The sequence below is a fragment of the Chroicocephalus ridibundus genome, chromosome 9 (genome assembly GCF_963924245.1).
Source record: "Chroicocephalus ridibundus chromosome 9, bChrRid1.1, whole genome shotgun sequence".
Classification (NCBI taxonomy): domain Eukaryota; kingdom Metazoa; phylum Chordata; class Aves; order Charadriiformes; family Laridae; genus Chroicocephalus; species Chroicocephalus ridibundus.
In genome coordinates, this window is record NC_086292.1 from 35259088 (window position 1) to 35274387 (window position 15300).

The 15300-nt window shown below is 39.0% G+C and overlaps 1 protein-coding gene across 3 annotated transcripts in view; it reads left to right on the forward strand.

Moving 5' to 3' along the window:
* NEDD4 (NEDD4 E3 ubiquitin protein ligase) overlaps positions 1–10215 on the forward strand; it is a 60586-nt gene extending 50371 nt beyond the window's left edge. For all 3 annotated transcript variants that reach the window (XM_063346372.1, XM_063346373.1, XM_063346371.1), the window contains 10 exons: positions 257–378; positions 478–548; positions 2052–2147; positions 3201–3274; positions 3426–3486; positions 4061–4120; positions 4222–4329; positions 4936–5032; positions 8267–8339; positions 8416–10215. In XM_063346372.1, coding sequence (XP_063202442.1) covers positions 257–378; positions 478–548; positions 2052–2147; positions 3201–3274; positions 3426–3486; positions 4061–4120; positions 4222–4329; positions 4936–5032; positions 8267–8339; positions 8416–8518 — 865 coding nt within the window. In that variant the 3' untranslated portion in view covers positions 8519–10215. The remainder of the gene's footprint in view (positions 1–256; positions 379–477; positions 549–2051; positions 2148–3200; positions 3275–3425; positions 3487–4060; positions 4121–4221; positions 4330–4935; positions 5033–8266; positions 8340–8415) is intronic.
* The last annotated feature ends 5085 nt before the right edge of the window (positions 10216–15300 follow it).

Here is a 15300-nt window from a genome sequence, read left to right on the forward strand (position 1 = left end):
GCATGTCTCTAATTTATCAAGGTAGTTCATGGTATTTCAAAACTGTTATTTCTGCTATGCTAATAGAATCTTCTATTGAGTGTTGTTTAATTTAGATTAGTGATTTATTAATCCAAATATGATTACTTTTTCAACTTCATAAAAAGTAATACCCAATTTAACCAGTTATGTCTTTCATATCTTCAAATGTGGGACTGTTCCAATAGTACAACATTTTGTTTTTCTTTCTCTTCCCTGCTCCCTCCCTCAACTTCAGAGATAACTATACTCTGCAGATCAATCCAAACTCTGGACTTTGCAATGAAGATCATCTCTCTTATTTCAAGTTTATAGGTCGTGTAGCTGGAATGGCTGTTTACCATGGCAAACTTTTGGATGGTTAGTATTTATTTTATGTAATATGATATTTAGATTAATATTGTGCATATTTTGAATTTTAAGTTACATACTATTCAATTTATTTGTTCTTCTTTAAAGCCTTTTTTATTCGTCCTTTTTACAAGATGATGCTCCAAAAGCCAATAACACTTCATGATATGGAGTCTGTGGTATGTAATTTGCTTTATCATGTATGTTAGGATTTCATTTTCATATTAATTTTTTAATATATTTTCAATGACATTGTGAAGGTTGAAAGTGCATGATTCAAAGAAATTTTAGGCTACATCTTTTATAAGTCTATAAGTTGGATAGGAATTAAAACTTCCAATGAAAATCAGAGACACCTAGACTGGTTTAAGTCAATTAAGCTGTATTGAAAACTTGACTCTAAACTTTCTCTGATGTTTCTTAAAATATTTTTAGGCATCTAAGGTTCTTAAATTTGGGATCCTTGTCTCAACCTGTTTTCTAAGTTTGTGTCTTTGATTATTAAAAAGAAATGTGTTCTTATACTTTCAGAGACTGAAAATATTAATGAGTGATACAATGTAACGTTTTTAGAGGAAAACATGGTTCTTGCAGCTTTCTTGTTTGTTTCCCTGATAATGATTTTTATCTAGAGTAGTTGTGAGCAGAGTGATTTTTATTCAGTCTCTTTAATCTATTACTTCTTTTGCCATCCTGTAAGAATTCAGAATATAGTTCCTATCTGAGTTACTCCTTTCTGAGTTACAGATTTATAGATGTGTCCTGACTTTTTTAATTCTTTTTTTCAGTACTATAGAATCACAGAATGGTTTGGGTTGGAAAGGACCTTAAAGATAATCTAGTTCCAACCCCCTTGCCATAGGTAGAGACACCTCCCACTAGACCAGGTTATTCAAAGCCCCATCCAGCCCGGCCTTGAACACCTCCAGGGATGGGGCATCCACAGCTTCTCTGGGCAACCTGTTCCAGTGTCTCACCACCCTCATAGTGAAGAATTCATTCCTAATATCCAATCTAAATCTACTCTCTTACAGTTTAAAACTGTTACCCCCCCATCCTAGCCCTCCAGTCCCTGATAAAGAGTCCTTCCCCATCTTTCCTGTAGCCCATTTAGGTACTGGAAGGGGCTCGAAGGTCTCCCCAGAGCCTTCTCTTCTCCAGGCTGAACACCCCCAACTCTCTCAGCCTGTCCTCACAGCAGAGGGGCTCCAGCCTCTGATCATCTTCGTGGCCTCCTCTGGACACAGCTCCAGCTGCAGGGGTCTCACCAGAGTGAAGCAGAGGGGCAGAATCACCTCCCTCGACGTGCTGGCCGTGCTGCTTTTTATGCAGTTGGCTTTATTTTAATTTTTATTTCCTGAGGCTCTTTGTATTAATGCCTAACAATAGAGGGAAAATAAATACAGGATGAGAGACAGAGTCCAAAATACCTTACTTCAGATAATGCTGTGACATCTTACCACCATTTTGCTATGTGCGAGATTTTTAGTCCTGAGATTGCTGAGTCTTCAGGTTTCAAATGTCTTTAAAGGTCTTTGTAGCTTTGTACAATTGCAGAGTCTCTGTTATCCAACACAGGATTATCCTAGGTAGCAGCATTCACTGGCCTGTAATGGAGCCTCTTGTAGTTTAAAAGGTGGCTACGCTATTTTGTATTTACTCTATGTAATTCTCTTTCTTAGGATAGTGAATATTATAATTCTCTGAGATGGATTCTTGAAAATGATCCAACAGAACTGGACCTCAGATTTATAGTTGATGAAGAACTTTTTGGTCAGGTTAGTATGTTTATATAAAGTAGAATAGGCAAAACATGAAAGAAAACATTTGACCTGTGAAATTAGCTGACTTTATCTGTATGGTATTAAGGAAAACCCTTCTTTCACAGTAATGTTGGTTTGTTCACTCAACTGCTTCTTTTAGCTGGCACGTGCAGTGCTCTGTTAGCCTGGCGTGATACCTTAAAGGACTTGGAAATAAGGTGCTTTTTTTCCTTAAATCATACTTGTATTGAAATGTAGCTGTTGCTGTGAGTGCAACTGAGACTTAAGATATCCATAGTTCCATTCCTTAATCTGGAGCAGAGGGTGGGTTTATGTGATTGTCTGGAAAGGATGAGCTCTTTTTGAAATGGCTGGAATCATAAATTTCACCGTGAGATAGTAATAGGGCTTTTTCTTTAAGATGTGCTAGAAAACTGTGGAATAGACAAGTTCGTTGTGGTGTAGAAAGCTATCCAAGATAAATCATGTAGAAATACCACAGGTTTTGAATAAAAATTCCAAATTACAGGTGCAAACTAGATCTAAGTAGGATAATAGCCTTTGTGGTCTTGTGTAACTAAAGTGATCCTCAGCAGGAGTGTGAAAACGTACATCCGTAATGAACTGAAAATGAGGTATTTGTCTACGAAGATTCTCGTAGTATAAATCATTATGTAACAGATATGCATATTGATTCATTTCTTTACTGGGACCATTGCTGAAAATGTTCTGTGTTTTTCCTTGAGATTTGGAAAAAAGGCTGAGTTGCTGAATATGCAGTTAGTGAAGTCCACATTACTGAGAACTTGTGTGCAAACTTTGGTGGTTTATTGTAGCAGGTCAGAAGAAAGAAGATTGCCCCATTACAGTCTGGCATCCTTGAATAATACATTTTTTTAAAACAATCAACCAAATTCTGTTTATTCAGGTGACCTGTGAAACTTGTTCCATTTCTTATAGTTTGCAAATTCTGCAGTCTTCGAGAGTTAACTAAATTACCTAATATTAAAATATGAATTACATTACAAACGTATCTCATTTAAGACCCATTATACATATTGCATTTAGACCCATCAACATGAACTGAAAAGCGGTGGATCAGAAATAGTTGTCACCAACAAGAACAAGAGAGACTACATCCAGTAAGTAGCGGTCACTATGTGCAACGTATCTCACTGGATTGCCCCTCTAGTAATAGGGGCTGTTTGATAGTTACGTTAACAAAGGGAGGGTGGTGTTGCTTTGTATTTAAATGGCTTTAATTTTAAATGTTTTTGTCTTGTTTTTTTACAGTCTTGTAATTCAGTGGAGATTTGTGAGCAGAGTACAGAAACAAATGGCAGCCTTTAAAGAGGTATAGTTTTAATTACAAAAGAAATTCTTCTAAGAATTTGTTGCATCTAATCTTAAGACAAGCTTTTTTTGGACATCCTGAAGACCCACAGATAATGTTGTTACAGGTATAGAAAAGGCAGTGGTAACTGTTTGTAGTGTAAGCTTTGAATTATTTCAAATTTTTTGGTCTATTTTTACTGAGGTGTTTAATTCACGTTGAAAAATTTGCTTATTTCTCAATCCTGGCTGACAGCTTTAGCTGTAGTGCAAACTATTTAATGAACTCTGCAGAAATGAAAATTAAATCAAACTAATAGAATGAAATTAATCTAGCTGGTCTATCCGTATTTTATAAATGATATTATATATATGATATTCAGACATATATTCACCATTCAGTGTAGCACAATAACGATGTGAGATAAATTAGAATTAAAAGTACTATAACCAAACTGGGGGCTGCTGGCATCCAAACTTCTGTATTTGATGTATTGCTTTGGTTCTGTTTACTAAAGCATATAAATATCATTCGCAGTGAACAAAAGTGCTTAAATAATGTTGACTTGATTTTAAAAAACTTCCTTCATCTTTAGGGCTTTTTTGAATTAATACCACAGGATCTGATCAAAATTTTTGATGAAAATGAGCTAGAGGTAAGTGTATCATGGGGCAAAAAAAAAATTATGTTGAAACTTAATGTTAGTGACTTAAACTTTGGTGGTCTCTTGTTTTGTTTTGGTTTTTTTCTGTATAGTTATTAATGTGTGGACTGGGAGATGTGGATGTGGCTGATTGGAAACTACACACGAAATACAAAAATGGCTACAACATAAACCATCAAGTAATACAGTGGTTCTGGAAGGTATTGTGAAGTTCTACTACTTTTTTACTTAAATCTGTTCAAAAGCTGGTGCCATTCAGCTATGTTAGTTTATCGTGATTCATCAATAGGTGGGTAAATATTTGACCATTAGAACTCCTGAGGAAGACAGTAAGAAAACTAAAGGTGAGATGCATGATCAGAATGTAAATACACTACTGATACTTGCTTTTACAAAAAAAAAAAATCCATGTCTGACTGGGGTTAAAAATATTTCTGTGTAGGTTTTTCTGGCATGGTTACACTAAAGAGGTGTTAAACTCTTCTGTTTAATAAATTACAGGAATTTGGCTGCTAGTACATAACATCAGGAAACTTCAAAGAAAGCAGCGGCCAAATCTTCAAGGGAAGTATTTTAACAGCCTGCTAAGCCAGTAACCGTACTCTTGTTACAGTGCCATTAAAAAATTGTTGACTTCATAGCTTTTAGCAATAGGCAGAGAAGTAGACTATGTGTGTCACTAAAAAAAAAAGGCATATATACATAAAGGACAATGATTTAGAGATACAAACTATGTTGCATAACTCTGCTAGCTTAAAACCTTAATTTAAAAATAAATCTTTAATTGTAATCCTTATCATACATAGGCGGTCCTAATGATGGACTCTGAAAAGAGAATAAGATTACTTCAGTTTGTTACTGGCACATCACGTGTACCTATGAATGGGTTTGCTGAGCTGTATGGTGAGTACTTATGACTATGTTCACAATTAAGTAACAGAGAACATGATATTGATGTTGTCATGATACTTGATTTCAAACACAGGCATATTATTTTTCAAATTTTACTTTAAAATTAGTATATACTGGCAGTTATAAGAAGCAAAGTTAGAGAAGAGTGTCACTTAGATCACATGTGTTTCCCATGTTCTATAAATACTGGACTTCAGTTCTGGTTTTGGAAGTCTTAAATGTATAAGACTTCTCAAATGAATGTGGATGTTAAAGTTCTAAAGCGCTGCAAAAATCCCTGTTCAACATGTGATTGAGCTTGAAGAAAATTCTCAGTTATCCAAGGTCTGATTACAAAGACATGCTGGCATCTGCAGTTAACTTCAGATTCTTGTAAGTTCCCCAACTGCTTTTATCTGCTTACAAGCCACAGTTGTACAGATACAATTGTTTGTAAGGATATACTCTAAAGAGGACCGCTGAAATGACACAAGTTAAACATAATGCCAGAAGAAAAGTGAACCTACAATGCAGAGACTGAAACAAGCAGACTGCAGTGGGGAGCAGACTTTAATACCAAAGCCATAAAACCCACTGTGGAAAGACCGTGGGCAAGCGGATAGAACAGCCCACAAAGGATGGGGGTGTTTTGCTTATGGGAAGTCTGTTTTCAGCTGCCATCAGCTATTATGTTTTCTGCTCGATGACTTTATGAAGGCTAAAAGTGCTTGAGATCCTATGCAAGTGACTGAATAGCCTAACTTGCCTATTTGAATAAACATTTCCTTCTTTGTAAACAAGACAGTAATTTGTTTATAAAACACTAGAATGGTGAACAAATACCACCCACCATGTGTCCCCATTTCTCCCTCTCTTCTTTTTCATCGTCAATAACTCAGTTTATTTTTTCTGTTGCATCAGTGAATGAGTTGTGAGTTCCAATGGGAAGGACAGTGTCCTCAACGGACTTGAGACATGTATCTGCTGTTGCACCTGAACTTTGGTACTGTTGGAGTTACAGCACATGCTCAACGCAGTGGAACCTGATGAGAATTCTGCTGCCTCTGGATTTTTGTTTATTTGTCTAAAAACACTACCAGAGGTAGAATTAAGGAATGATATAGGGGAAGAAACTGTTGAAGCTCTTGGCTCCCTTCTGCCCCCAGGATTAGGATATCCTTGGGCAGTCTTCTATCCAAGTCCCAGTTTCTGTAGTTCTGTTCACTCATTAATGAAAAATTCAGTGAGCAGTTGTGTTTCACAGTGGTTTTTTTGCTTTCTGTTACAGTTATTTCTGTTTTACTCTGGCCAGCGTGCCATCCTCATTAAACCCCAGTAACAATCACAGTCAGGCTTCTAGGACCTGCTCGTATTTGAGAACTGTAGGTGGTTCTTCAGTGCTTCGTATTGGTACGTGGCTTTTTGCTGCTGCCGGGCTGCCTCTGTGATCGTTCCCTTCCCACCTCCGGGCTGCAGTCCTAGAGCTGGCTTTCTAGCCGGAGTTCTCCCTCTTGTGGCCCAGAAAGGCATTTCTGCCCCTAAAAAGGGTGTGCTTGGTGTCTGGGGCAAATCTACCCAATTTTGAGAACTACAACACTGAACAGACTTGCCTTTCTTCTTGTCTTCCTCTCATCCTGCCTTGTTAGCCTCTATTTAATTAGTTGGATAGCTAAAATGAAGATTTTCTTACCTAGCTATTAAAAGGGAGTTTTATCTTAATGTCATGTGGTAGAATGCACCATCAGTCAGAGCTGCTTCTCCGCTTCATCCTTATTCCAGGCATTCTCACTAGTTACCTCTTCTAGACATCCTTCTGCATTGAAGAAGCATGTAACCCGAAGAAGAAAGTGAAGAGGAGGAGCTGGAAGTGTTTCCACAACTACTGATATATGTGTCTCACTGATAATATTTTAGGATGAAGTGCTTGGTGTCTGCTCTCATGTGTCAAGTTCATTCACTAGACTCGTATGAAGTATAGTTTCTGTGCATTGATTGGTATTTCCTCTCTTTTTCTGAATGCTAGTAGTTGAGAAAGGGTTTTCTCCTCTTCTTGTACTGTTTTCATCTTTGGGATGAATTGTCTTGGGTTTTTTGTCGGTTGGGGTTTTTTTCTATATATAAGTTGGCTAACATCTTTTTCCAAATCCATTTTTACATGTTATCACAATATCATTTCATTCTTCTATGAATATGTATACATTTCTTTTTTTTCATGTCTTCATAAAACCACAAATGAAAACTTTTTGAATTGACAATTATAAATTATATAGTTAAAAACAACCAAACATTTTGAAGGAGCATAAAAAAGGGAAGGTGTCTGTCAGCATTATAAAACCCAATTCATGTCATAGGTCTAAAGGTACTCTACACAGACCTTCTATCTCAGCTGTATTCATAGATCAGCCTGTGCTCTTTACTGCTGCTCAACTTTAATCTGAAACATGTTTCACATCTTCCATTTAAGAATACAGTTCTGTAACTATTGATGGTCATCTTGTGCAATAATCAGAGGATGCCCACCATCAGAGATAATCCTGTTCTCTGACAAAACAGTGGGTTTTGCTGCTGTGTTTTGGTTTTGCTTTTTTAAACTACACAGTCTTCTCCAGACATACACAAATGCTTTCAACAGCTTAAGGAAATGATTACAAAATGCCCTTTGCATCCACTTGGCGAGAGTTGGGTGTTCTGAGAAACTTTCAGTTACAACATGCTGTAAGACAGCTGCTGAAGGCACAGGCGTAGCTGGAGCTGCACTTGCTAGCCAAAAAAGTTCTCTCAGGTGCATATGTACATCCTTGGAGTACACATATGGTCGCTGCGTTTTAAAAACTTCTCTGTTACTTGACTCTGTTGTTGCGTAGGTAAAGGTGGACATAGAATACTTTCTGCCAGGTTATATAACTTGGCACATTGTGATAAAGGTGTCTAAATTTTTACACGCAAAACTTATACAGTATAAAACTGTCTTCTGCATAAAATTTTCTGCCAGCTACTATGCATATGGACTTCTGAGCTTAAGGTGTAAAAGTCCCTCGAAATTAAGATATAGCAAGAAAGAATTTAAAAATACAAGTGAATTGGGATTATTGACCATTATTGAGTATAGATTGTATTTGATTCATATAAATAGCTGCTACTAATGTCAGAATTGGATTACAACCCCCCAAAATATTTCATAACTTGAATTTCTAACTAGAAAAGAACATCATAATGGGGTGAAAATTGATGTATTCTTCTCCGCAGGTTCAAATGGACCACAGTTGTTTACAGTTGAACAGTGGGGTACCCCTGAAAAACTGCCGAGAGCTCATACCTGGTGCGTATTTAATTTAGTAAATTATGAGCTTTAGTAAGAATGATAAAAAACTTAAGAGTTTTCATCTGTTTTTCAGTTTTAATCGCTTGGATTTGCCTCCGTATGACTCGTTTGAAGATTTATGGGATAAACTTCTTCTAGCAATTGAAAATACTCAGGGTTTTGATGGGGTTGATTAAGACACAGACATAAATTATATTGGTCCAGTGCTGCAATTTCATTTTAAGGGTTTACAAACAAATTTGAGTTTTCCAGGGACTACCATTGTATTTAGTCACATGGCTATTGATTCTTCATAGTATGACTTGTAAAGTTAAGTAAGTATTAAAAACTCACTAAATTTTGAAAATGTATTTTGCCATTTCCACAGTTTTCTGTACTTTGCTAATAACTACAATATACACATTGGATGGGCCAGTGCCAAGTAATTCAAAAACTAAAATGTTTTTAAGCAGTTGCCTCTTTTACAGTATTTGAGAGACTGTCCTGCAGTAAACTACTGAAGTAAAACTGTGAAGAAATCTTTGCAGAGGGTGTAAATTTGAATTGCTGCTTGAAGAGGAACAACTGAGATTGTTAGACTGTTTTTAAAATAAATAAAAAAATCCAAAACCACCAAACTTCATGTAATGCAATATTGTAATCTGTGCTGCTTCAGGCTGTTTGCGACAGATATGCCCAAAGCACCTTATGATTCAGCGTATTAGGTAAAACATTGGAAAGCATTTGTTTGCATTATCATCCATGAGTTTGCAGAACATTGACTTGGTGACATTTTATTTGTTAGATTTCTTTGTCTAACTTGCTTTTGTTAAATCCGTGTAACAAAACCAGGATTTTTATATAAAACAGATAAGCAGCATAATTCTGAATTGCATTGAGAAATTATATCCATTTTTTTGCCTGAATTTATATACTGTTGTTGGTTTATTGAGTGTTCATCACTTTTTGGATAAATTTGTAGTTCAACGATGGATAATATTTTCAATTCAGCCTTTTGCAACAAATTAATCTTAAAGTGAAATTTGTATGGATATCACTCAGTATTAGTTACTGGTTAGTTAGAGGCCTTTATTATCCATTCTTGCAGTATTGCACTACATAACAATAAAGAACATGTTTACAGGGTTTTCTGGGCCAAATTCAGCAGTCTGATATGTGCAAACTTCTCGGAACTGCATGGAGGTTATGCACATGTAACCAGGTGCAGAATTTGGTTCTGTAAGATGTTTACAGGTTATGCTAGTTTCTATAGCTGCGTTTTTATATTTTTTTTTCTCCACTGTTATTCTAGAAACCAAATTTGTTAAGACAGTATAACCAAAGTCATAACCAACAATGTGCAATTTATTGTAGATCAACTTGTCATATAAATATTAGTTTGATTTCTTTTGTAAATGTGGGTATTTTTTTTATTAATGTTAACACTTTTTTTGAGCAAGTGCTGTTTAAAATGATTACAAAGTTGGTTCTAAAGGAAAAAAATGGTTTCTATACCTGACTTGCTCTAATTTTAACACTTTATTACAAATACGATCTGAGGAAATGACAGTACCTAGCTTTGGCCAGCAAACTTCTGTTTAGTCACAGTCTTTATAAATATGCAAGAAGGAAGTGTAGCACATCTCAAGATATGTAAATTACGTAACAAATGTAATGGGTCTTAAGGGATATTTACAATCCCACTTTGTTTTATTCTTTGACTAGGTCATTAGGGCTGAGAATATGACATGTAAATAAAGGTAACTTATACAAATTTCCCAAATCTATATGCAGTTTTGTAAAACATGAATGATATATCAGTAAATCTGTATAGATTTGAATGTAGCAGGTTTTGTTGCGTACTTTGAAGTATAAAATAAGGATCCTGAAAGCAGTAAATAAAAGTTTATTCTAATAAGTTGTGGCTCAGTTCTTTGAAGTGCAAATTGGTAGTCTTGAAATAGCAAGAATTCAGTAATTTTAGTACTCCAAGGTAGACTGGGGCAGCAGTTCCGTCACAGTATGCTGCTACTTTTGGGTAGGTGTTGAGGTGCAGCAGCACTGTTTCCAAGTGTTCTGCTGCCAAGACATGCAGTCTTTGAAAAATTAATACCATGTTTTTATAAAAGCTCTAGGTCGCTGTGAGCCTTCATTGTATAGCCAGCTAGAAACACTACACACGGCAGCCAGGCAAAGGTGGAGGCCCCACGGAAACGCCAGCTGACTGCTGCTGAGGGGGGGTCAGGCTCCTCTCTTCTGCTGTAGGAACACCCTTCTCTGCTGGTGGGCAGGCACGCAGCCAGCAGACTTCAGTGGTGAGTGTGGCAGGGGTGTGAAACAGGCCCTGAAACTCTGCTCCAGGCAGCGTGGACTGCCCAGCAGTGATGGGGATGTGCCGTGGGGCTTCGTCCCCAGTGCCAGCTGGGGAAGCAGCCCTGGTGCATGGGTGTAAGCTCCTGGAGGGTGCTGCTGTTGCTGCTGGGTCTTGGGCTGCAGGGAGTACCTGGAGCCGGGGCAGGGCTGGCCTTGCCTGTGGGAGCTCTGCTGTGGGCAAGGCACTGAGTTTTGCCTCATAAAAGAGCTACAGGAGAAGTGAGCAGACTTGTAGCATTGGGACGGATGGACAGCAAGAGGTCATAAGGGTCTTCGCAGAGACCTTGTAGAGCCAAAAACCCAAACCATACACTGGGAGTAAGAAGGAGCAGCTGGAGACCCTGTTTGGGCAGGTGGTAGGTGGAGATTCCCAAGATGGGTGAAGCTGGAAGCTTGTGACTTCTGGCATCAGAAGAAAGGCTGCTGTTCCACCCTTGGGTATGAATTTACAAAAATGCTATGGTGCTGTAATAGATAGAGAAAGGAAAAAGTTGTGTTACGGGAAGGGTTTCAGAGCCAGATGGGCCTGAACCAAGTGTTCACACCAAGAAGTGGTGGGTGATAAGAGTGCAGAGAGTCCCTTCTGTAGGCTTTAAACTAGGCTTGTTGTGGAATGGTGATAACAGCTCGTGGTTAAGTGAAAGAAGAGAGGTCAATGGTGGTAAGTACTGGGGCAGGGCTATGGGAGCGCGGCAGCCCTTGCGCAGGATGCCCCAGGCTGAAGGGGGCCTACCTTATGTGCCTGAACATACTCACAGGCAGCCAGGGAAAGACCAGGAGGAGCAAGAGATGGCTCGTCTGGCTGGAGCCACGTGGATGTGGGAGACGTGTGGAAGGGGTGACAGGCTGGTACAAAGCTTTGTGGGTCTGGGTCAGAGGAGACACCAGAATGGGAAACATCCTCGGGAGGACTTGTCATGAGGAAGTAGGCAGAGAGGTCAGTGAAGCGTCGCAAGGAATTCTGAAGTTGCAAATCTGGCATCTGTGGGAAGGGCGATGTGAGGGGATCCAATCTGGGAGGTGCTGGAGGAGTCATGAACAGCTAATTGGGGGTGTGGGCTTGGCTAACCAGGGAGACGCTCTCCTGGATCTGCTGCTTGTCCCTTTACACTCATTTTCTGCACATTGCACCTCCATGTTCCCTATCCCATTTTGGGGGACAACTCCAAAGATGCTGCTACAACTACTTACCTATTTTTTTCACCATAAGTACTGCGGCATTACAGACGAGAGTAGCAACTGGTTCCCTGAGTGCTAACCACCATCTCTTCTACGCTGTAATTTCATTATGCTTAACACCCAGGCGAGGTGTAAGGCAGAAAAATTTCCCAGGTAGGTAAGAGCTAAATGTACCCATCTGCTGAACAAAAGAGTATATAGTGTTGACTTTTGGTAAGAGATTTTGTGCAGGTCTGCTTAAAAGCCATTCTGTGAAGAAACGATCTTTTAAGGGGAGACTTGAGCAAGATGCCAATTCTAGAGCAGGGACTGGACCACAAAGCAAGGGAGAAGATGGCTGCAACAGGAACAGTTTCACTTTTCTCAGCTTTAAAAACACGGAAAATTCATGGGTGGTTTCGGTAGTAGTTTTCTGGGCTGTGCCGAGGCTGAGAGCTGTGAGCACAACAGTCCCCTGCCCTCGGTACCCTGCCTTCTGCCTGTAAACGTTGATTCAAACCGGCTTTTATAGAACCTGAAAAATACAATCTGCCCTGCATTTAATTTTATTTTATTTTTTTTTTTTAAAAATTCCAGCCGCTGCTTGGCGCCTCTCCGCGGCGGTGCCGGGGACGGCCGCCAGGTGGCGCTGCCGCGCCGGGGTGCGCGCAGGCAGTGGATTAGCCGCTTCCCGCCCCAAAACCCTCCCGCTTCGGACCCGCCGCGAGCCGGCGGCCTGAGGGGGGCCGGGCCCTACCCTGGCCGGGAGGCAGCGGGGTGCGATTAAACTGTTGGTAAGGAGGGGTTAGATCATCCCGGGACAGTGCAAAAACCTCTTTTTCTGGGCATTTTTCAGGGGCTTAACTTTTCTGACCAAGTTAAACCATTTTTGTTTCATGTTTAGTAAGGATGGTGGTGACTTTTATTTGTGTATTGATTATTACCGTCCTACAGCGAATGGTGTTTCTCAATAAATAAATATGATGCTGTCAAATAATTGAATTTCTTTAACCTAAAAATGGTAAAGTATATAGATTAACCTCAATGAAGGCTTGCAGCATAAACTGTTTATAATCCGAAGGTTTACTTAGGCTGCTGTGGGAGAGGTTTTCTTAGATTTATTTTTTTTTTCCCAATCAATGTCAATAATTTGATTTGCGTTGACTCAAAGGGTTTTGGTCTGGAATTATCTTTCTCTAAAATTTCTCCTTTACTCCCAAGGTGGTCACGTATGTAGAAATGCTTTGCAGTTTGGTGTTACGGAGATGAGACTTTAGGTATGAAGAAGAAGCACTCGACAATAACTTGGATGTTTGGGGCAGTGTAGGCTATGGTTTTTTCTTCAAAATTCCTTTTACTCGACTGGCAGACTTTTAGGCTGGGTGTTATTTGATTCAAATCTTTCACTTCTCAAGGTGGTAATGGTGATTCTTCAGCATTCTTGTTGCATCATGAGGCAGAGCTGGGGGTTAGTATGAAGTGAAAACAATAATTCCTTTTAAGTGCCACTGAGGCTTCACTTATGCTGCCTGAAGGACACATGACTTAAATAAATTCTTTTTAATTACGAAGCCACATCTGTAGCATATTAAACAAATTATTTTTTATTAGAGACAGTGTTGAGTATTTACGCCTCAAACCTGGGCAAAATATATGAGTGTAGGCTGCTCGTTTTCCGTCTTGACCCTGCTTTTTCCTCTCTAACCTCATTGTTTCGTACGTAAACTTTACGTTGCAACCTACCTAATACCTTGGCATTTGATTTGTTCTGTAAATCCATAGCACAATTTGGTGCTATTTCACGAATTGACAGTGTCTTTACAAAAATCTGCGTCTGTCTCCTTGAAATCTGCAGATGCCTCTGGCATACTGTGAAATGTGTCCTGGATCAGCACAGATTTCCTTTTTTTCTTGTGTACTTTTTTCCATATGACTTCAATGTTACTTAGCAAATGCATGACACTTAACAATTCCCCAGAGTGGGAGTTACATAATTACGATGATAAAATGCTGAAACACACATGAAGTAATTAAAACTGACTATGTATAGTTTTAAATACTGTTTTGATTTTACCTGTTTCTTGTGTGGTCAAAAAGAATGTTGATCGTTAGGAGACCAGGCACTTCTGTCTGTCGTTCTTCATGCTGTCTGTTCATTTGTGTTTTCCGTTCTGTTTCTCATTAATTAGTTTGTCGTGGTGTTTGGGTTCTTCACGTAGGGTCTTATCAAATGATTTTCTTTGTACGAGCTTCTCCTTTTTCAGGGCAGTTTGTTTATTTTAATATCACCCCTCTTTAATGAGCGATTCCTTTAAAGGAATCAAAGCACAGTTCTTATGATGTGAACGGAGAGGAGCTGCAGTTAGACAGTTAGTTATTTACCTGCTGTTAGACCGCCACTACCATCAAGAATCCGTATTTCTGGTGTGCCACAGAAGCACCTTATTGAAACATCTGCGGTTAAAAGGCAACCAATGCCTACCGTCTTCCATTGCTATGAATGGGAATTAAGCATTAAACAGCTGCCATATTGCTCTGCGGCATCACAAAATCAGTAGGAGTTGCAAGCACAAGCTTTGGTACTCTTATAGTAAATCATTTTTCTTTGAAGTGGAGACTTAATTGCTTTTTCTATGTGGAACATATATCATTAGCACGCTAATCAGAATACAAACGGCTCGCAAAGGGGATAATGAGGGAGAACTTCCATGTAATGCTTGGTTTACATCCACGTGACTGTAGAAAAACGTTTTGTTTTGCTGAGCTGTCCTTAATTTGAGGTTTCTTGCTTAATGAGACTTCAAACAAATTCTGCATTGTAGGTTTCAGGTTTTCATCCCAGAGAGAGGCTTGGGATTTCGGGGAGGGGGAGGCAAAGCGGCTTGGAAAACCTGAACAGACATTAAGTAAGTGAGCCCGCCTCTTGAGGAAAGACAGATAAGGCAGCCTTCCTAAATGTGACGGGATGTAAAACTTTCTGTTGAAATACACCACGGTCTAAAACCATACATCACAATTTGTTTTTCTTAAGACCTTTTGAGTTTAATTTAATGGAAAATGTTTTTGTAATTGTCTGGTAGCTTTTCGGATATTTTCTACAAGCTGAAATATTTCTGACTGGGGTTTTGTTTTGAGGGCTGGGAAGTATGACCTTTCGGAGGCTGTGAACACACATGTCCTACTATGCACTGCTGCTTGGGAGTATGCAAAATGCTAAAGGTTTAAATCAAATTGCCCTGAGGACTGCTTACTGACCTTTTGAGTGCAAAGCTGTCAAAACCTTCAACTAGGCATCAGCTAGAGAAGAACACTTAAGGCAGATCAATGCAAATAGAAAACAATGTGGTTCTGACTTTTGGCAATTCCCAGTTAGTGAGAAACAGTTACTGTGCTGCAAGAGCTGCTGGATGCAAACTGCCGAGGAGTTGCTGTGAGTAACATACAATCG